This window comes from Pithys albifrons, chromosome 2 (genome assembly GCF_047495875.1).
Source record: "Pithys albifrons albifrons isolate INPA30051 chromosome 2, PitAlb_v1, whole genome shotgun sequence".
NCBI lineage: Eukaryota > Metazoa > Chordata > Aves > Passeriformes > Thamnophilidae > Pithys > Pithys albifrons.
This window is the reverse complement of record NC_092459.1, coordinates 113,822,987-113,842,089: the sequence shown is the minus strand read 5'-3', so window position 1 is coordinate 113,842,089 and position 19,103 is coordinate 113,822,987. Positions and strand designations below refer to the sequence as shown.

General features: G+C 41.0%; 1 protein-coding gene across 6 annotated transcripts in view; it reads left to right on the top strand.

The window, feature by feature from the left end:
• The window catches only part of PLCB4 (phospholipase C beta 4), a 188,127-nt gene that overhangs the window by 138,541 nt on the left and 30,483 nt on the right, over positions 1 to 19,103 (top strand). For 4 of the 6 annotated variants that reach the window (XM_071582149.1, XM_071582145.1, XM_071582146.1 and 1 more), the window contains 11 exons: positions 1,401 to 1,491; positions 2,612 to 2,707; positions 3,872 to 3,972; positions 5,645 to 5,680; positions 8,274 to 8,415; positions 9,042 to 9,126; positions 9,338 to 9,462; positions 11,049 to 11,100; positions 13,335 to 13,437; positions 15,121 to 15,285; positions 17,514 to 17,718. In XM_071582149.1, coding sequence (XP_071438250.1) covers positions 1,401 to 1,491; positions 2,612 to 2,707; positions 3,872 to 3,972; positions 5,645 to 5,680; positions 8,274 to 8,415; positions 9,042 to 9,126; positions 9,338 to 9,462; positions 11,049 to 11,100; positions 13,335 to 13,437; positions 15,121 to 15,285; positions 17,514 to 17,718 — 1,201 coding nt within the window. The remainder of the gene's footprint in view (positions 1 to 1,400; positions 1,492 to 2,611; positions 2,708 to 3,871; positions 3,973 to 5,644; positions 5,681 to 8,273; positions 8,416 to 9,041; positions 9,127 to 9,337; positions 9,463 to 11,048; positions 11,101 to 13,334; positions 13,438 to 15,120; positions 15,286 to 17,513; positions 17,719 to 19,103) is intronic. The other 2 variants (XM_071582151.1, XM_071582148.1) reach the window with 1 other exon arrangement.

Below are 19,103 nucleotides of genomic sequence, written 5' to 3'. Positions count from 1 at the left end.
GGCTGAATTGAGTCCCCAGCTGCTGACACAGGGGGAGCTTGGAGCTTGTGCTTCAGGAGTGCCTGGGCTCTGCTAACCTCGCCTGTCGGCTGAGGAGGGCAGGCTGGAAAGAGCCATGGCACTGGCTGAAGCAGATTTGGTTTTAAGTTAAAGCAAATATTAGTCCAAGTGGGCATCCAAGTGTGCCCTTGCCAGGGGATGCAGACTGGCATTCTGGAAGCCTGGGGATGAATGAGCTCTGCAGCACTGACATCTAGTGGAGTTACAGCCTCAGTGCTCTCAGGAGCAAACGTGTTTTCTCTTCGTCCAGCTGCTGAAACTCCCATGCCTGAGCTTGCCTGGTCGGTGTGGATAATTGTTAGCCTCCTGCAGGGAGGTCTGCACCCATTCTCCTGGCGTTAGGTTGATCTGGGTTTTCTTGCTGGGTCGTTATTTGTCACATTTGCTGCTTTTACATGGTTTCAAGTCATGGTGATTTGTTCTTGTGTTTCTTCATCTAGAGTGCTGCTTCTGTGTGGCTCAGATTTGGATTTAAAATAAAAATATCTGAACAATTCTTCTAAGAATTTTTATTAGTTCTGGAAATACCTTCCACTTCTATATCACTTATGGGTCACTGAAAACCACAGTCCGTTATACCAGCAACTCCTTGCATAATATTCTTAGCAAACCTGAGGTAGAGAGGTTGCTAATTACCATGCCCAAATCTCTGTTTCTTAACCTCAGTGTTGTGAACAGGGCTTAAATCAGGGGATTTTGTGCTTTTTCCTCACTAATATTTTTATTTTTTTCCCAAACTGGAACAAACCCTTTAGTAGTACTGCCTTGTGTATGTGAAACTTGCCCTTTACCTTTCACAAAGGTGTGACCCTACTGGCAAAACTGTGCTCATTACCTGGCTGAGGGCTGGGTAGTTTTCCATTCACCAGTGTCAGTCCTTTTCTACTCTGGAAGGGTGTGTGGGCTCCCTCATTTATGTTATTACAGCATGAAGAGACCATAAAAGCTGACTTTAATTTAGAGATCAAAGGATAACAGGCTAAACTGTGACCTGGCTGTGTGTGAACCGAGGGAGGGAAAGCAGTAAGTGCTCTGCTGAGGAGATGAGGGTCACATCCATGGCCCCTGCTGGGCAGGAGAGAGGGGGAAATGGTGTGCCCAGTGCACCTGAGGGTGGCACAGCCTGGAGACAGCAGCATTTGTTGAGCACAGCTTTCCCATGGGATTGGGAAGAACCAGAGCAGACTATAACTACAGTCACTGCCTTCTGGGATTGTGCCTGAGGTGGCACTGCTTGTTCTCTGCCCCTTGCTATTGCTGTCCTAAAGTCAAAATCCCAAATAGAGGTACAGAGGGGCCAAAAAGCTGTTATTAAGCCTTTTCTTTAAATTGTTTTACAGCTCGATCCAGGTAAAGCCTTACCATCTCCTAATGACCTCAAAAGAAAGATTCTCATAAAGAATAAAAGGCTGAAACCTGAAGTAGAAAAAAGTAAGTAAAGCTTGTCAAATATTAAATAAACAAAAGTCCAGAGCACTACAAATAGACTTTGTTACTAAAGTTTTCAAAATATTGAATTTCAGTGTTAGAAGAATATGAATTTTATGTAAATGGCATTTTGTTTACCCTTGTGTTTCATATGAGTGCCAGAGTCTGGGCCTTGATATCAACATGCAGCAAAAGCACAGATAGACCTAGGGATGTAATCCTGGGACTTTTATCAGACAGCTGGTTGAGCTAAAATACAACACAGATAGAATCTCTTGTAAATTCTGCCTACACTGGTATGTTTGCATTGCTGTGTTTTTCCAGGATAAGCATGAAATTAAATGGAATTTCAAATTGCTCTTCTTGCTGTTGTTGCCAGTTCTGATATTTATCTCCTTTCAGTAATAATAATGCTGCTATATTAGTTTGCAGTGTGGCTGTAATCATAAACCCTGTCCTTCTCTATTCAAAGATAAGCATGCAGACCTTGCACTGACTTCAGTCATACATGGCTGTGTTCATCCTGTCTAACTGAAATGCACATGGGAATACAGTGAAAACCCAAGCACTTGGCCTCCATTTCCATGGGTCAAGCACCAGAGACAGCTGTGTATTTATTCTTTGAAGAAATAATATGCTTGCTCCAAAGACCTTTGAAGTCTGTGGAAATTTAAGAGGAATTTCTTCACAGAAAGAGTGACTGAACGTTGGAATGGGCTGCCCAGGGAGGCTGTGTAGTCACTGTCCATGGAGGTGTTCAAGGAAAGACTGAATGTGGCACTTGGTACCATGGTCTGGTTGCCATGGTGGTGTTTGGTTGTAGGTTGGACTCGGTGATCTCAGAGGTCTTTTCCAACCTAATTGATTCTGTGAAATATTTTTCTCAACTTCAGTGAGCTTTGGATACAGCCCTTACTGACCACTTTTCAGATCTAACAACAGTGTATGGTTATTGGTGCTCTTCACTCTGTAAAATTTTATTACCAACTGAAAACTTAGAGAACTCATTAAATAAAAGTAGCTCTCTGGATCAGAGAATCATTTATGATTGTTCTCTTGTATTTCTTCGTGCTACAAACTGTTCATGTCACGACTAATTTAATTTTATTTCTCATGTTAACAGAACAGCTTGATGCCCTGAAAAAGATGATGGAGGCTGGGGAAACTGCTGCTCCTGTAAATATCCTGGAGGATGATAACGAAGAGGAGATAGAAAGCGGTGAGAGTTTCATAGAGAAGGGCTCTCCAGCATTGCCTGTGGTGAATCAGAGGGGTGGCAGGAGCAGTGAGGGTGCCCTTTGCCCACAGGACATGCCGTGGGCTGTGCCAGCAGCAGCAAGGCTGGGCTCAGGGCAGGACTGTGTGTGCAGACCTGCAGCCTTCCCATCTCATTCTAAACACACAGCACAGCCCCTCCTGCCCTGTGGTAGGAACATGAGCTTGGGTGGGTGATACTTGTGGTGATTTTAACATCCACTTGCTGTGCAGAACTTATATTGGAGCACCAGCCAAGTCAGATTTTTCACCCTATGTGTGAGAGAGAGAGCCTGGGAAGCTGCTCTTTGCTTTGAAAACAGATTTTGCCACTGTATTCAATAGTTGTGTCAGCATCAAGTTGGATTAGTGCATTATACTTTTTAAGAATAAAATGGACGGATAGGATTTTTCCTGCCAAACTTCCGGTATCCTCAGTGTAAATGTCTTGCTCTAAGCCAATGATCTGGAATGCATTTATGGCCAATACAGAAAAATGGGCATAGTTAGAGTGTTTTCCACCTTGTCTGTTTAAATGTCCACCTTCAGAAGAAGTGAATCATGCTTTGCCCACAAGTGTCCAAACCAAGGTACTTTGACCCATGTCATAGTGAATGTCGCAGCTTTAGTCTGCCCCTTGGTCCTCTCAAAAATTAGATAATTCTTTTTTCTTTTACCTTACATTTTTAGCTTCTTTGAGTGCTGGATATTCTCATACTAAATCACCTTAAAAGCCAATTAAAATTATTCCCTATATTGAGGGCACACAAGGAGATTGTAACGATGCATACAAGAATCCTGGACACTACTATGTTCTTATAGCTTTACTTAAAGAACTCTGTCCTTTCTTGTTATTTCCCCAAGGCTATTGGCTTTTTTTCTTCACACTTTCGCCAAGCAAGTTACTGATTACTTCAAAAATACAATAAATAAAATGTCTCTTGCCATGTCAAAGCTCTAAGGATCTCAGGCCTCAGCTGTAATTTCTACTAGCACGTGGCAATCTGATACCCTGGATTTTATTCCTGATTTTAAAAAATGCCAAAATCAGATCTCATTTGTTGCATGTCTTGCACAAAACCAGCAGTTGCTGTGTGTTTTTCACTGATCCTTTTCCTTTTCTGTGCAGCTGACCAGGAAGAAGAAGCTCATCCTGAGTACAAATTTGGAAGTGACCTTACTGTAGATGATTACAGTCAAAAAGAAGCTGTTGCCATCAGTGTCAAAAAGGTGGGATTGCTTCTTATGTATATCACTAGAAAATATTTCCATGGAGGCAGTTGTTTTGTGGAAGCATCACAGCACTTGCTGTTAGAAGATTCACCCCTGAGATCTTCACAGATGCCCTTAAGCTTTAGGTTCATGGAACACTTAGTTTTGTAGCTGAAAATACTCTCTGCTTCTTCAGGTAAAATATTCATTGAGGAAATGGAATCAGAATATAGAGAAACAGTGTCCAAGTGGGGAATTTGATCAAAAATACTAATAAAAGGTAGCAAGCAGTTTCCTGCTCCTGCCTCTGATATTTTACTTCACATCTTGGATGCAGAGCCCTAAGAAGAGGTGGAACATCAGATTCCTTGTTCAGCAGGGCTTTTGCAGGGCTGCATTCTGTGTCTCCATTGAAGGGTTTCCCAGTGTCATTTGTTATTGCCAACCCTCAGGGCAGGTTCTCCCTTCCACCTTCAGCAGTGAAGGCAAAATAGGGCAGTAATTGCCCAGTGGGGTGGGGTGACAGTGGAACTGTATCAGACCAGCTGATAAACACAGGGAGAGTTCTCTTCATTCCACTCACACCTGATCTAGTACAGTTTATCAGTCTGTGCTCAGTAACCTGAATGTTACTTGATGGTAGTTAGAGGCAGAATATTGGAATTCCAGTCTAAGCCTGCTCTGGCACTGGAGGTGTTACTGCTGCTTGCTGCAGAAAAAAGCCCACATGTGATTTGCTGAGGTACCTTCTCAGCTCATGCTCCTCTGTCATTCAAGTATTTTGGCCATTTCTCTCCTGCCTGGCTGCCTTTGGGTCTTACTCCAGATGAAGTGTAGGTGTGGATAATCTTTCCTGGTCCAGACTGCCCTGGGCAGTATTTCTCTAGGAGTATCAGAGACATCAGACCTGCCTTCCATGTACCTCTTCAAATCAGTATCTTCAGGACTTCTATGAATCCATTCACTGAAGTACCATTATCATCTTTGCTTTGTAGCAGTTTCACTTGTTAAGTCAGCTGGTCCTGAACTCCCTGAGTGTTTCGGAGTTGGGTTTTTGCTTGGGGTTTTTTGGTGATGTTTCAGGGATCATTTTTTTGTTGCCAACACAGTCACTCATCCTCAGCCGGTCCTTGGGTAACTTTTCTGCTTCTTTGCTGATCAGGGAGTTGATCTTTATTCTTCAGGAATGTGCATTCAGTGCCAAGACAACATTTATCTGTGAAAGTTTCTCAGTAGTGGCAGCTTTTAATTGAAGACAGACAGCAGACGGGCCTTTTCCAAATGTGTACATTTCAAGCACAGTTTGCCACAGTCTTTTAACCCTTAAGTTTTCAGAGCCTGGCAGTTTGTGTTTCCAGATTGGATGATCTTTTGTGGCGTCTGAGTGTGTTATTCTTTCAATCTTTGAAACTTCCTGTCCCCAACATCTGTTGGTTTGGGCTTAACTGATGGGCATCCTCCATCCTATTCCCATTGTTAGTCAGTTGTTGAATTTCATGTCTTGTTTACCTAAACTTCAAAGAGACCACACATTTTTGCAAGTGTATGGGACAGATGAACCACACAGGGAGATGGAGAGGGATATACTTTTTGCTACATTCATTAATTTTTTGAGGATTTTTTTCCTTACTATGAGTTTTTCCTATTGCTTTTTCTTTGGATAATGTATACATATTTTTTTTCCCCTTAGGCTGTTGAAGATTCTGAACAAGAAAACAATAAAAAGGTGACACATAGGATGTTATGTAGTTTATTTTATTGCTTTATATATAACATGCATATGACTTACCATGCATTCCTAGTGCTTTTAACAATTTTACACTCAGTTTCTCTGCACCTACAGAGTATTTTTGAAAGTTACTCTACCTCCTTCTGTCCTCTAGGGTTTCTTCTGCTATACTTTTATACTGGGGTTAGGGCTGTCAGAAAGTTTGGGAACAGACAGAAGTGCATGACTTTTGCCTGCTTAGAAGTGTCTGATCTCAGTCTCAAATGTCATGTACCAGGAAACCAGTTCTTTTTGAATAGTGTGGAGATGTATCATCCCTGCTTCTTTTTTTCCTCTGCCCTTACCCTGACTGCACTTTGTTTCCCTCTCTCTTTTTCTTCCTTTTGCTTTCCCTGGGGACTTCTGCATTATCTTCTCCCCGGAATCCCTTCTGTAAGACTCTTCTCACCTTCCTTCTACTGTCCTCTTCCCCTCTTCTCTCATTAAAGCTGCTTCTCTTCCTAACCACACTTTGTTTCAGTCTGTGTTGTTTTTTAAGTGGGTTCTGCTGCTTTTCTTGAGGGGTGGTGAGGTGTAAATAGCAGAGATCAACTTTTCCTGATGGTTTTCTCTATCTCCTAAAAGGGTTGTATGCTGTTGTAACCATTCCTTTGTTTTTGTAGACTATAAGAAACATTCCATCCTTACCCCTTTCTCAAGTCACAGCTTTAAAGTTGTGAACACTGCAGAGTATAACCCCTTTTGCTCTAAAAACTATGGGTCTGCAAGTAAATAAGATAAAATCAATGACCAGCAAATTGTCTTGGAACATTCCTTTGAGTTTCACTCATGATACATGACTAAATACACCCCTAAACACAGTCCTGCAGCTGCAGGTGCCACTGTCTGGGCACTGAGGCATCCCAATCCCTTCGACTTCCCTGGCCCCTGCAGTTCATTTGGGTGTAGGCATTTATGGATCAAGGCAGTCAAAGATGATTAGTGGTTCTGAGTGGTCAGCCAGCAAGAGGCACATTGAAGAATCCTGGTTTTTGAGAGGTGGCTGATCAGTTCTTCCTGAGGTATTGGCCTTTCAAAAAATAAGACAAAAAATAAGGAAAGGACTGGGTTCATTGACAGCATTGAGCCTGCATTGGATCTAAATTCTGTTAATAAATATTGGCATAGATAGGGAATAGGTCTGTGGATATGCACATCCCTGAAAAGCAGTGGGATTGAGCCCAGGTGATCAGCATTAAAATACAGTGTCAGTCTGATGTCATGGGCCACTGGAAGTTTAATTCAGTCTAAAATGCACATGCAATAATGTGTACCTGGACTCAATTCTGCTAACTCAGCTGTTCCGTTCAGTCAGAAAATTATGTTCCTTGTGGCTATAATTACCTTCTATCAAGGCATAAATGGTTTCACTTCACATGGTTTTCATTCTTTGAAATGTGTCTGCACTGTAGGACAGGTAAAGGTAGAGGCCCATGACTTTGGGAAGTGGTTTGAAATTTGCTTTACTCGCCCATCTCACTGAGGAAATGGGTTGCAGTAGTGCAGGTCTGTGAACTCCATTATTCTCCAGTAAGAAAGGGCTTTGCAGAGCATCCTCCTATTGACTGTTTCCTGATAAAATAGCAGAGGAGAACACTGACAAACACAAGCTGCAGCCTGAAAATAAAAAGCTGTACTGTAAGAATTTCTGAATATACTCAGTACTTCCTAGCACAAGTTCACTGTCAGCCTGCAGTAGGTTAGATTTTTTGGTACCTGGGTGATTGGCAGTAGAACAACCAAAATTGTGTGCAGGAAATGGAATTTGCTTAGATTGAAATGGATCTTTCTTTTCCTTAATTTCAGTGAAAAGAATCTGTGTCAAACTGGTTTAGGGAAAGGAAAATGTGGACAGGTAGATCCAAGTAAGAATGCTTCCTGTTGTGGGTTTCCAGAAGGTGAGATACTTGTAGGAAACCTTTGAAGTTCTGTTATAATTAAAGTGCATCTTCATGTGAATGAGGGATTCAGATTTTTATTAGTTGAAGTGAATAGGAATATGAACTTGGTGCTGTGTCTGTTGTTGGTCTTGTGGCACTTGTTTGTCCAGTGAGGGTTGTGATGCCTGCACTTGGTCTGCTTCTGTGGTAAAGATCAGTAGTTGAACCTACTTGTGTTTTGATATTGAGAAAGTTCTACTGAGTGCCAAGTATGCCTTACACCATAGCTGCTATCAGCAAAGGGACATTAAATCACAGTTTCAGGAATTTGTTTGACAAAGATAGATCATTATCTCCCAGCATTGTTCAGTCTGTTGTAATATTTACCTTTTATCCCAATGTTACCCTACTAACTTCATGTAATACCCTCTGCTTAGGAGCCTTTCTACCATCAGTCCTCTTGCATGTGTCATAACACTGAGTGTCTTTGGTGCAATATCAGTAAGAAAATAACCCTTAATTTGTGACATGAAATTTCCCCTTTTCTTGTATTAATTTGCTCTTACTTCAACTTTCTGCAGATTTGGGTATAATTTGGTACCACATTTGAAAATTCCAATGGTAATGTTTGCACACAGAAATAGTGATTGTTCTTTTTAATGTGTTTTCAGGGTTTAGTAACTGTTGAAGATGAACAAGCGTGGATGGCATCTTACAAATATGTAGGTGCCACAACCAATATACATCCATATTTATCAACAATGGTCAACTATGCTCAGCCTGTAAAATTTCAAGGTTTCGATGTAGCAGAAGGTAACATAAAAGGTTGAATGAAATAAAAGTATTTGCTTATCCTAGGTGATTTTTAAATCTCTGCATTGCCTGAGTTTAGAAACATAGGTATATTTTATAGTTTAATGACCATCATCAGTGTTTGTAGATGTGTTGCCTCCAATGTGAAGTTAGCATGTTATTCCATTGGTCATCCACACGGAGTCACTAAATTACTGGGAGAACATGGAGCTGCTGAGGTTGACTCTGTTCTGTAGCCCTTTCCAAGTAAAATGCTTTTTTTAGTTCACCTTTCTCTACAGTGAGGTGAGTGTGACTGTCACAGTGGTCAGCAGTTACTGATACTGCTCACCACACCATTTATCATGTTGTTTTGCCTTATCCAGCCACACAGCACAGGCTCTGAATAACAATTTGGTCCTAAACAAAAAAGGCAAGTTTTGTTGATTTCCCCAGGAAGTGAAAGAACAAAATCAAGTCAGAAATACCATGAAATTTCTCACCAGTATAATTTGATTCTATAAGTAACAGATAATGGGGAAAGAGCCAAGAATTTGCTATATCCTGCTATTATGTATGCTGCATGACTTTGGATTTTGATTCATCACTACAGAAGTGTTTTAAAATGTCTTGTTTTTTCTTCCTAGAACGTAACATTCATCATAATATGTCCTCTTTCAATGAATCAGTGGGACTAGGGTATTTGAAGACTCATGCCATTGAGTTTGTGAAGTATCCTTTCAGCTCCTCACACTTCTCTGCCAGTGCTGCCATAAACCAGGGTACCTTTCCAAAGTTAGTGCTCCGTGTCTGTAAAGGAAAAGGGGAAGTAGCTCATGGAAGGAGAAATAGTAAGATTAATATAAGAAGGCATGACGATACCAGGATATGAGTGTACATTTCTATGATGTTTTTATTTCATTTTCCTTGATGAATTCTCCAGTTACAATAAACGACAAATGAGTCGGATATACCCAAAGGGAGGCCGAGTGGATTCCAGTAATTACATGCCTCAGATTTTCTGGAACGCTGGCTGCCAGATGGTCTCCCTGAACTATCAGACCCCAGGTAGGCAGCCACAACCAGTGAACCTCAATCCTAAAGAATGGCTTGGGCAGTAACTCTCCAACAGATGCCATGGATTTGCTTCTGGCCTTTTTTGAGGAAGCAGACATATGGCAGAATAATACAGCGGAGTGGAACTACGGAAGCGTAAGACAAGGAGCAATAAAAAAAGCCATGCACAGAAGGAAAATTCAGTCCCCTTTTATGGAAAAATAGCAGAGTACTGCAGGTTCTCACAGAAATGGTTTTGATTAATAAAAGGTGTTAATTACAGGGAAATCACTGCTTTCACAAAACACAGCTTGGGCACAGTTGGGTGCGTGTCTGAAAAGCAAAGATGGAGTGTGCAGATTAAGATGGTAAAAAGTAATGACTGTGTGACAAATGCCTTTCTGGACCAGTCACTGTGAAGCATTCAGAGGCATCAGAGAATGGGGTCTGAGATCCCAGCTGAGAAAAAGATGCCAGGGAATGTCAGTGCCTCTCCAGAGGGTAAACTGAGGGGAGAGGTGTTGTTCCTGTGCAGTGAAGGTGTGAGTGTAACTAACAGGGTAGGCTTTGGTTGTTTTGTCGGGTTTACCATTTCTCTAGGAGTGCCTTCAGTCATACATGCAGCAGAACAGATTTTCCATTTCCTTTTTCTAGCTGTGGCATTGCTTCTGTGCTTCCTTCCCCCCTCCCTGAACAGTGTCTTTGGTACTGCAGACACTCCTAACCATCACTCCCTGAGCTCTGTCCTGCAAGCTGTGCCCTGATTTCACCAGCTGAGGAAGCAAGGGAAGGCTTTATTGGAATACACTGGTTTTAGAGCACTCCATTGGAATGAGAGCAGATTGGAGCCTCATGGTGCTCCCGGCACTGCCCACTGCATGTCATTTCCAACCCCTTCACACTGCACATTTAGAGCACTGATTGTGTAAGTGGGGAGCAACTTTCCTGTGTTCATCTTCTGTGATCCAGCTGTGCTGTCAAGATAAGGATCATTGAGGAAATAAAAGTTACAACTGCCCACTGAAGAGAGTAATAACTGATCTGAGCATGTGAGAACCTGTATTTTGTGTATCGGAGAACATGCAGAAAAGGTTGTGTTCCCTTTTGAAGGCAGAGTCTGTTGGGCAAGAGAATTCCTGTGTTATGGCTAACAATGGCATTGTATTCCAATTGGAAACCTGCAGGGAAACATTTCTTACAAAGTTCTGGAGGGTGCTGGATGAGAGGAAGGTTATTATGTGTTCACTGTATATTTTTACATAAGGTGCCATAATAATGCATTGACCAAAACTCACAGTTTAAATGTTGAAACTAAGCAATGCTGCTATGATCTTCGTGGTTTGTTTTTGTGGTACTTCGGGAGAGACTGTGTCCTAAGCAAGCACAGACATGGTGTGGTTGATAAAGCTGTTGCTGTTGTGAAGAAATCTGAAGTTTTCCTGTGGCTTCCTTTTATTTCTTAGATGTGTGTTTTATAGGCATTAAATTTAATTTTTCTTTTGAACTCATTATTCTGGATAGTTGACTTTTCTTGAAACAGTTGTTCATGATCTGCATTATTCAGCAGGAAAGTCAGGAATTTCTTTCTCTCTTGACAGATTTAGCAATGCAGTTGAATCAAGGGAAATTTGAGTACAATGGATCGTGCGGGTGAGTGATGGGATCTAAACTGTTGTCACTGTGTATCAGAATCCTTTTCTGAGGCTTTAATAACGTTTTGTCACTCTTAATTATGTGTTACAAAAGAAAAACGGGGTGCTGGGTGAAGAGTAGAGATTAGCAGAATTCAGGGAGAACTGTCCCCTGTGAGGAGGTATTCCGATGAATATGCTTTTTAATTCTGCCCAGTTTTTAAAGATGAGGTAGAAGAGGCTTTGTGTGCAAATTAGGAAGGTTGTAATTGCCATACACAGTTATTTAAACACATCTCCAGCTTCTCAGCCTTGTTTTGAAGAAATGCCTCATAATGGAGATTCACTGCACAGCTCAGAGAATTGCCAAATTTACTTGGACAGGTTGAGTCTTTATACACAGGGAACATTTTCTTAATCTGTGTACTGAGCAGATTTCACAGAGAATGATAAATTGTTCCAGCTGTGCAAGTTATTGCTCATGACTTTTGCATGACAAAGGATGCCCAAGTGATGCTGATAGATCTGTTTTTTTAAATGTTGAGTTTATACTTTAATAGGATAGACTGATCATTAACATCAGGAGAAAGGAGGAGGAGTTTGATAAATTACAGGAAATCACCATTGAGACACACATTAAAATCTGCAAACTCATCCTGGGAAGAAACTACTCTTTGTACTACTACAAATCTTATTCAGGAAGAAAATCTGAGTAGATGATGAAGCTTGGTAAAATTCCTCACCTGCAGAACAGACACAAAGGGCTTGGCCATTCCATGCCTTTATCCCTGTTGTGAGCTCTCCAGGTAGAGGCTCTTGGGTTTGACAAAGGTGCAGCCTCTGTAATTAATAGAAATAAAACAAACCTTTTTCACTGCAGAGTGTGGTTCTTTTCTTGTTGGAACCACAAGCCTGGTAAAAGAGTGCCTTTGTTTTTGCCAGATTCTCTGAAGGACAGGCAAAATTACCAACTAAATTCCTGGATTATTACATCAGTCTTTTGATACTATGGTGGTAATCATGGTAATATTTTAATATGCATTATAAACGTGGTGGTGTTTCAGTCACAGTAAGAATGCAAGGCAATGAAAGTGAAAACAAAACATTTCCTTCTGTCTGTACTCCTTTTTTCTCAGATTTATAGTTTTCATGCTGGTGAAACAAGATTGAGCCTCTAGCTCAGCTTCAGCACTCTTTATTTCAGAAGGCTGGAAGCAGAGACTAAGGGTGTTTTCTCATAGTTCCCTACTTTAAATTAATAAAATATTATGAATTTACTCACATTTGTAGAGTAAGAAAAATGAGGAGTATTATTTCTCCAAACAGAAACCATGTTATGAAAAAATGGGAGAAAACACTGACATTCTTTCCACAGGAATTTTTCCAACATTTTTTAATTATTTCTGAGTTCTGTCTAGGCCTTTTTAACATTGTGTACCAGTGATTCACTAGAGAGACTAAAGGTGAATAAAATCTTGTAGCAGCTTTGTCTTCAGGTTGCAGAATTAGCAAGATCCCTCTACTTACACATTTCCTTCCACCTCTGGAAGAACCTCTGTAATGTGCAGCTCAGCATTTCTGTGATCAGCTGCTGTTTCATTTTAGTGGCAGAATCTGTGGGTTTTGATTGATCAGAGCACACAGTGGCTTCATAGATATGTTGATCCACTGCACAGTCCTCAGGGACGCACTGGAAGTGTTATTATGGTAGTACCTTTCATACCTCTGTAATTAACAATCTGTCAGCACTGACATTATCAGTTGTTTCCCCCAAGGTTTCATAACAATGATGAAAAAACGAGCTTCAAGCTGAAATTTATTGTACAAGTCTTGACTCTAAGGAACTGCTTCATTTAGAAAAATAAAATGGAAAAAGCCTTCTGTGTTTTTTCAAAGTTAAAGAACTAAAACAAATGGAACATCTACATTTTATTATATGATAACTCGCTGTATTTTTAAAATGTATCATTCAGTTGTTTTGAAATGTCCTTGATCATATTACATTTGTTGAAATCCAGGGTTGCTTTCATCTCTCAGTAGCTGGTAATTCAAAATGAAGATTAACATTTATCAGTGTCCTGGACAACCATAATACTTCCTTTTACTTCCTCACACTTGCAGCTGGAATAGTCTGTATTCTGCAGTGCTGTAGGACAGTTCTTTGTTTAAAGCTACAACACCATTTCACTTGCATTTAATACAATTGTAATTTCCACAGAAGAATCATTCTCTCTTTTTTTAACTTGAAATCAGGTACCTACTCAAACCAGATTTCATGCGGCGACCGGACCGAACGTTTGACCCGTTCTCCGAGACTCCTGTGGATGGTGTGATTGCTGCAACATGTTCTGTGCAGGTAAAACAGCAGCACAGCTGTCAGCACATCCAGAGCACATCTGAAAGCCAGCAGAAATAAATAAGGTGGCTACAGAAAATGTGTTCAGATTGTGAAGATCTCATCAAATCGTTTCCTCTTCTTTTGTTGCTGGCTAAGATGTCTTTGTTTACGTGAGCCGAGTGGAACAGGATAGAACTAGAAATGATTTGTTATTACACATTATAATATTCTAACACCTTTTGAAATACATAAGCCCACACAAGTGAATGAATGAGTGAAGGTCATTTCTGTGTGCATTATGAAATTATACAATGCTCCTTGTCACTATAGAGCAAGGAGGAATATGGGCACATGTGGGCAGGATATTTTCAAAGTAAGTGGAGAAAAATGGTTCCTGTGATGAAGGTCCTTACTTTGGAGTTATCTATGAGTAAGAAAGTCCATAAATCACCTGTTGTAGTTACAAAGCATGGTTAGGTATCATATTTTGGAAGGAGACTGACAGTTGTAAAACCATTTTTTTGTGACTTGACACGTCTTTGCTCAAATGCCCTTTGTGCTGCGGAGCAAAAGACTTCAGCTTTCAGTCATCACTTTCCATGTGCTGCATTTAAATTTCAAATTCTCTGACCAAGTATTCCTTGTGCATTCTAGACTTTAAGTTTCATTTGCTACACCTCCAAAAGAATAAACATGCTTTATTAATGTTGTTTTTCTTTAATGTTAATGACAGTACAATCCCTTCAAGAATGAAGGGGGATCTGGTGGTGAGAACAGAAGTTCTAAGTATCACTAGAGATAATTCTTACATCAAATGTTTTGCCAGTTACTTTTCTTGGTGTGACTAAAACCAGTATAGAATTCCATATAAATTCTGTCATTTAAGAGTTGAGTGGACCAAAAGCCAGTAATGATAACCCTCAGCTGCATAACTTTTCATATTTATTATCCATAGTGTTCCCTGGAAGAATGTTAGATGACGAAAACAAAAGGGTTTGAAATGAGTTTAGGTCTGTGAAATTGTGTTTGAGGTTTTTTTCTTTCCTCCTTGATTGTAGTAATGAAAACATTAGCTGTGTTTTTAAGTAATATATCATCTTGATGGAATAAATATTTTCCCTGGGGTAATCACTTGCTGTGACTGGATTAACCTTGGCTTGGAGGGAAATTGCAAATTTTCATATACATAACAATATAGAGTTGTCAGGGTTTTTTCTTAGTTTCCTTTTTCAGCACCCTGCACTTTCTAGACATGTAATATGGAGTCAGGCTGACATGTGATTAGTTTAAAACCTTTGCTTATGTGAGAGCAAATGTTTCCTTTCACCCCTTTGCAGTCAAGACATGTAATAGAACAAAGTGCTTCCCAGCAGAAGGTTCTGGAAAAGCAGGGCCCGATCTGGTTGTTTCATTCAGTGATTTTCAGTAATACAGTGAATGTGTCTGTGAGCCATCAGCTAATTGGGATGGCTGACTTAGAACTGGTAATACCATAGCACAGTCATTGCAAATTAAGGGTATGTTTAAGGTCTGATCAGAAAAGTGCAATTTTAGTGCTAAATATGCCATTTTCCTATAAGGAAATAAACACATCTGCTCTACATAAAGCAATTTTTCAGACTGCTGTCATTAAAAAGCCCTCAGTATTTCCAATATTCCTACTTTGTGTTGCTTTCCCTTACTGCCCTGTGGCCGTTGCAGGTGATCTCTGGTCAGTTCCTGTCAGACAAGAAGATTGGCACCTATGTGGAGGTGGACATGTACGGGCTGCCCACGGACACCATCCGGAAGGAGTTCCGGACGCGCATGGTGATGAACAACGGCCTGAACCCTGTGTACAATGAGGAATCCTTCGTGTTCCGAAAGGTAGGGCCTTGGGGAAGCACCCTCTGTGGCTGCCAGCAGTGCTACACAAGCTCCCCTGCTCTCCTGAGCACAGGAATGGGCACAGCTCCCATGGAAAAGGCTTTGTAGGGCCCGTTTACTGCAGTAAACAGTGTAAAGCTGAAATATAAACTTTCAAGAGGTTCTTTGGGTTTTGGTTTGCTTCTTTTTTTTTTAGCTTTGCTTTGTTTTATTTTTCTAATGGATAACCTCTGTAGCTGCCACATGATTTTTTTGTTGTTGTTTTTGTTTCCATTTGGCTTTTCCTCCCCTTTGGTTCCTCCTCCCACTTGGAGGTGGCCACCTCCCCTGTGACCATGCCTGTGTTCAAGGTGTGCAGTCTGCTCATGAGCCCTCGCTGGTGGACACCATCAGTCCTTGGAGATTCCTCCTTCCCTGCCCTGGCAGTGCCTGCTATCTTGCACTGTTCCTTCAGCCCAGAGGGCAGGTGAGATGCTGCATCCAGAGCTAAGGTCAATGTTTTACATGGAGAAGTTGGAATGGTGCTGTGTTCCTCTGGCCTGTTGCCAGCTCCCTCCCTCAGTAGTCCATGTGCATCATGTACTTTTTTCTGTATTTTTTCCTTTTTTTTTCAGTAAAAAACCTTTTTTTCTTGATATGGGGATTTTAAAGGGAGAGATCATTCATCCATGTTCAGTTTTTATCTCTCAGTCTTTATGATACACACATATTTTTTTTTTGCTGTCAGCTGGAGTTTCATCCAGACTTCATGTGTTAGCAGTGCTGTCTGTGATAACGCCTGTTTTGCTTACACCTGGTTTGTTGTCATGGAGAATTGTTGCTCTTTTATTCCAAAGTTCAGACTTCTATTCCAAAATTCAGACTTTGCCTACTGGAGATAACACCTCACACTTGGGTGTATTACACACTTAATCGGCTTTCTTAACAGTATAACCAGTTTTTAATAGAAAGTTAGTTGATGCAGGATTTTTTTTCTGAGCTCAGATATTTTCTGCAATGGATGTGACTTGGAGTGCTTTTCCCAGAGGATGAGGAGGCTCAGGGAAGATGCTTAGGCACGATGATAGGCAGTCCTGCTGCCCAGGGCTTGCTGGCCATATGGGCAGCATCTGCTGCTTTCTGATTTCTTATATCAAAAGGGCCATCAATTACAGGGTGCACAGTGTCTGTCTGACAGGGGGTACCTGTGTGTTGGGACACGGGGACAGTGGCTGATGCCAATGTTCCCCAGACTTTCTGCTCTACTCTGCAGTGAGCAATTATATAGTCACATGTTCTCTTGAGCTGCAAGTCAGCCAGGAGATTGTTTTTCTTCATCTTGGGCCCTTATCAAATCTGAGCATGGGAATCAGCACACACTGATAACAGGTGAGTGGCATAAACACAGCAGGAACAACTCCTCTTGTTGGAGGCAATGAAGGCCTGGGGTGCTCAGTGCCAAAATAGTGAGGGTGGAAGTGCCCACCAGGCTACCACCGAACAAATTCTTGGAGAGGGAGTGATAAACTCAGTCCCCACTTCTGCTCCCTGAAATCTGTGACAGAGCCCACCAGGTAATGAAAGATGTGCTGATCTGTGGCTGTAGAGGGAGGTCTTACCTGCCCTATGTGTGTTACAGTGTTCTCCTCAAGCTGATGTTTAATCCTACGTAGTTGTTCTCAGGTAGTGTTTGATTGTTCTTCTGTCATGTTTTTTTGTTTTTATTTTAATTAAAATAAAGCTTCAGTCGTTCTGACGTGGGTTCTGTGTCGTCCCTCTGTTGTGTAAGGGGGAGGATGGGATGAGTGCTGGTGGTTACCTGTGCCTGCAGAACTACATTGAATTTCTCAGGTGGGTTTAGAGACCAAAAGCATATTTTGTGCCCTCTGAGACTGACAGTGAAAGTGGCAAAGGGGAAGTCCATGGGAAACGGAAGACACAGTTTACTCTTGTCCCACAAGAATTGGTGAGTCACCAGGTAGGGAAGGAGTGGGAAGTCTTTCAAAATATCTACCTGGTCTAACTGTGAGGTGCAGGATTTACATATTCTGAAATCTACACATTATTTAGGGGGAAAAAAAGCTTTTCTGGGAAAGATTCATTATGAATAGTGGGGTTTGCAGGGAATGACCTGATCTTACAGTGATGCTGGTCTGTTCCTGGCATGCAGAGGGAGGGAATGCTTCACACATGGGAGGGAGGGAGGGAGGATTCAAGTCATTAAATGTCTCCCTTTTGTGGCTTTCCAGGTTATTCTCCCCGATCTTGCTGTCCTGAGAATAGCAGTGTATGATGACAATAATAAGTTGATTGGTCAGAGGATCCTGCCTCTGGATGGGCTGCAAGCAGGTTACAGACACATTTCCCTTCGGAATGAGGGCAACAAGCCACTCTCCCTCCCAACGGTTTTCTGCAACATTGTGCTTAAAACATACGTGCCTGATGGTTTTGGAGGTGAGAGAAACCTGTGTCTATGTGCTGGAGCTCTGGAGTGTTTCTTTGGAAGTACTGAACAATTCTGGAGGATTGGAAAGACTTAGAATTCTAAATATTTGGAAACTCTGCATGTTGAGTTAAAAAATCAGCTTTCTGAACAAGTGCCTGCCTCAGTGTTAATGATGATAATGACATGTATCTGTTAACTGACAAAATTGTATGAAAAATAAGCTACTACTAGTTAGCTCAACATGATTTTCTCTGTTGACCATTTAGGAAGATTCTTCTATTTTTTTCATTTATGTCTGAAAAATGGTTAAAATATACTCTAGCTGTATTGCTTGGTGTATAGGTATAGAAAATTCATGGAGAATCTAGACATGTTTTTTTCAAACAAAGGCACTTCTATATTCATGAGGATATTGGCAAATTCTTAAAAATGGTCTGTGAAATAATTTAGCATCAAAACCCTTCTGCACTTTTCTCTCCCAATTTCATGTATTTCTAGTGTGGTTTTAGGAAAGTTATTTTTAGTGTGAGCCATTTCCGTGATCAGGTTGGCAGGGCCATGGTCATGTATATTGAGCAGTGGCAAATTGCCACATGTGTGTAGGAAAAAAACTGAGAATCATCATTACTGCACCTAAATCAGTGTAATGGGTAAGTTCACATGAGGCTGTGGCTTGGGGAAGGGTTTTCCTCACTCCAGGTGAAATGTGCTTGTACACTGGACAATATATAAACCATTTAAGACTGTAAAACTGGCACTGTGCTACATGTTAGTGCTCTGACTCTGCAGCAAAATGAAGTTCACCTCAGACTTGACTGATGAAATAGTATTGATAAAAACTATGTTTTACTCTTTGCAAAACCAATTTCAAACCTGCTGCCTGTACAAGGAGTGGCCACTCAGTGCTCTGAGTTGTTCAGATGAGCAGTCCTGGTTTCTGGCAAGTCAGCTGGAGTTTTGCCACAGGCCTTGGAGCACTGCCCTGGCTTTATGCAGCATGTTTCATTGACAGTATTTAACTTGAGGGACTTGTCTCAAGAGAGATGTAAGTTTCTGCTTAACCCTGAGATTCTCAAGGGTAAATGAACCATCAGTCTAAGGGACACATTTAAGTGTACTCGTTAATTCTTTCCTGAGCTGAAGCTTTTGACAGTAAATGACTCAGTTAAAATATTTTCTAAACTAAGGACATGCTTCTGGTTTGGGATTGATGTTTTATGATACCACACTTTTTCTAAGAATAGAATTTAAACGTAGAATTTTAACGTTTAATGTGGCTTGAGCTGCTGAATGTGCTGGTCATAATAGGGAGAAAACGTTTTTTATTTAATTTCATTTCATTTTCTTAAACTGCATCCTAAAAATTCAGAAGTGAAAGACTTGTTTTTTGAAG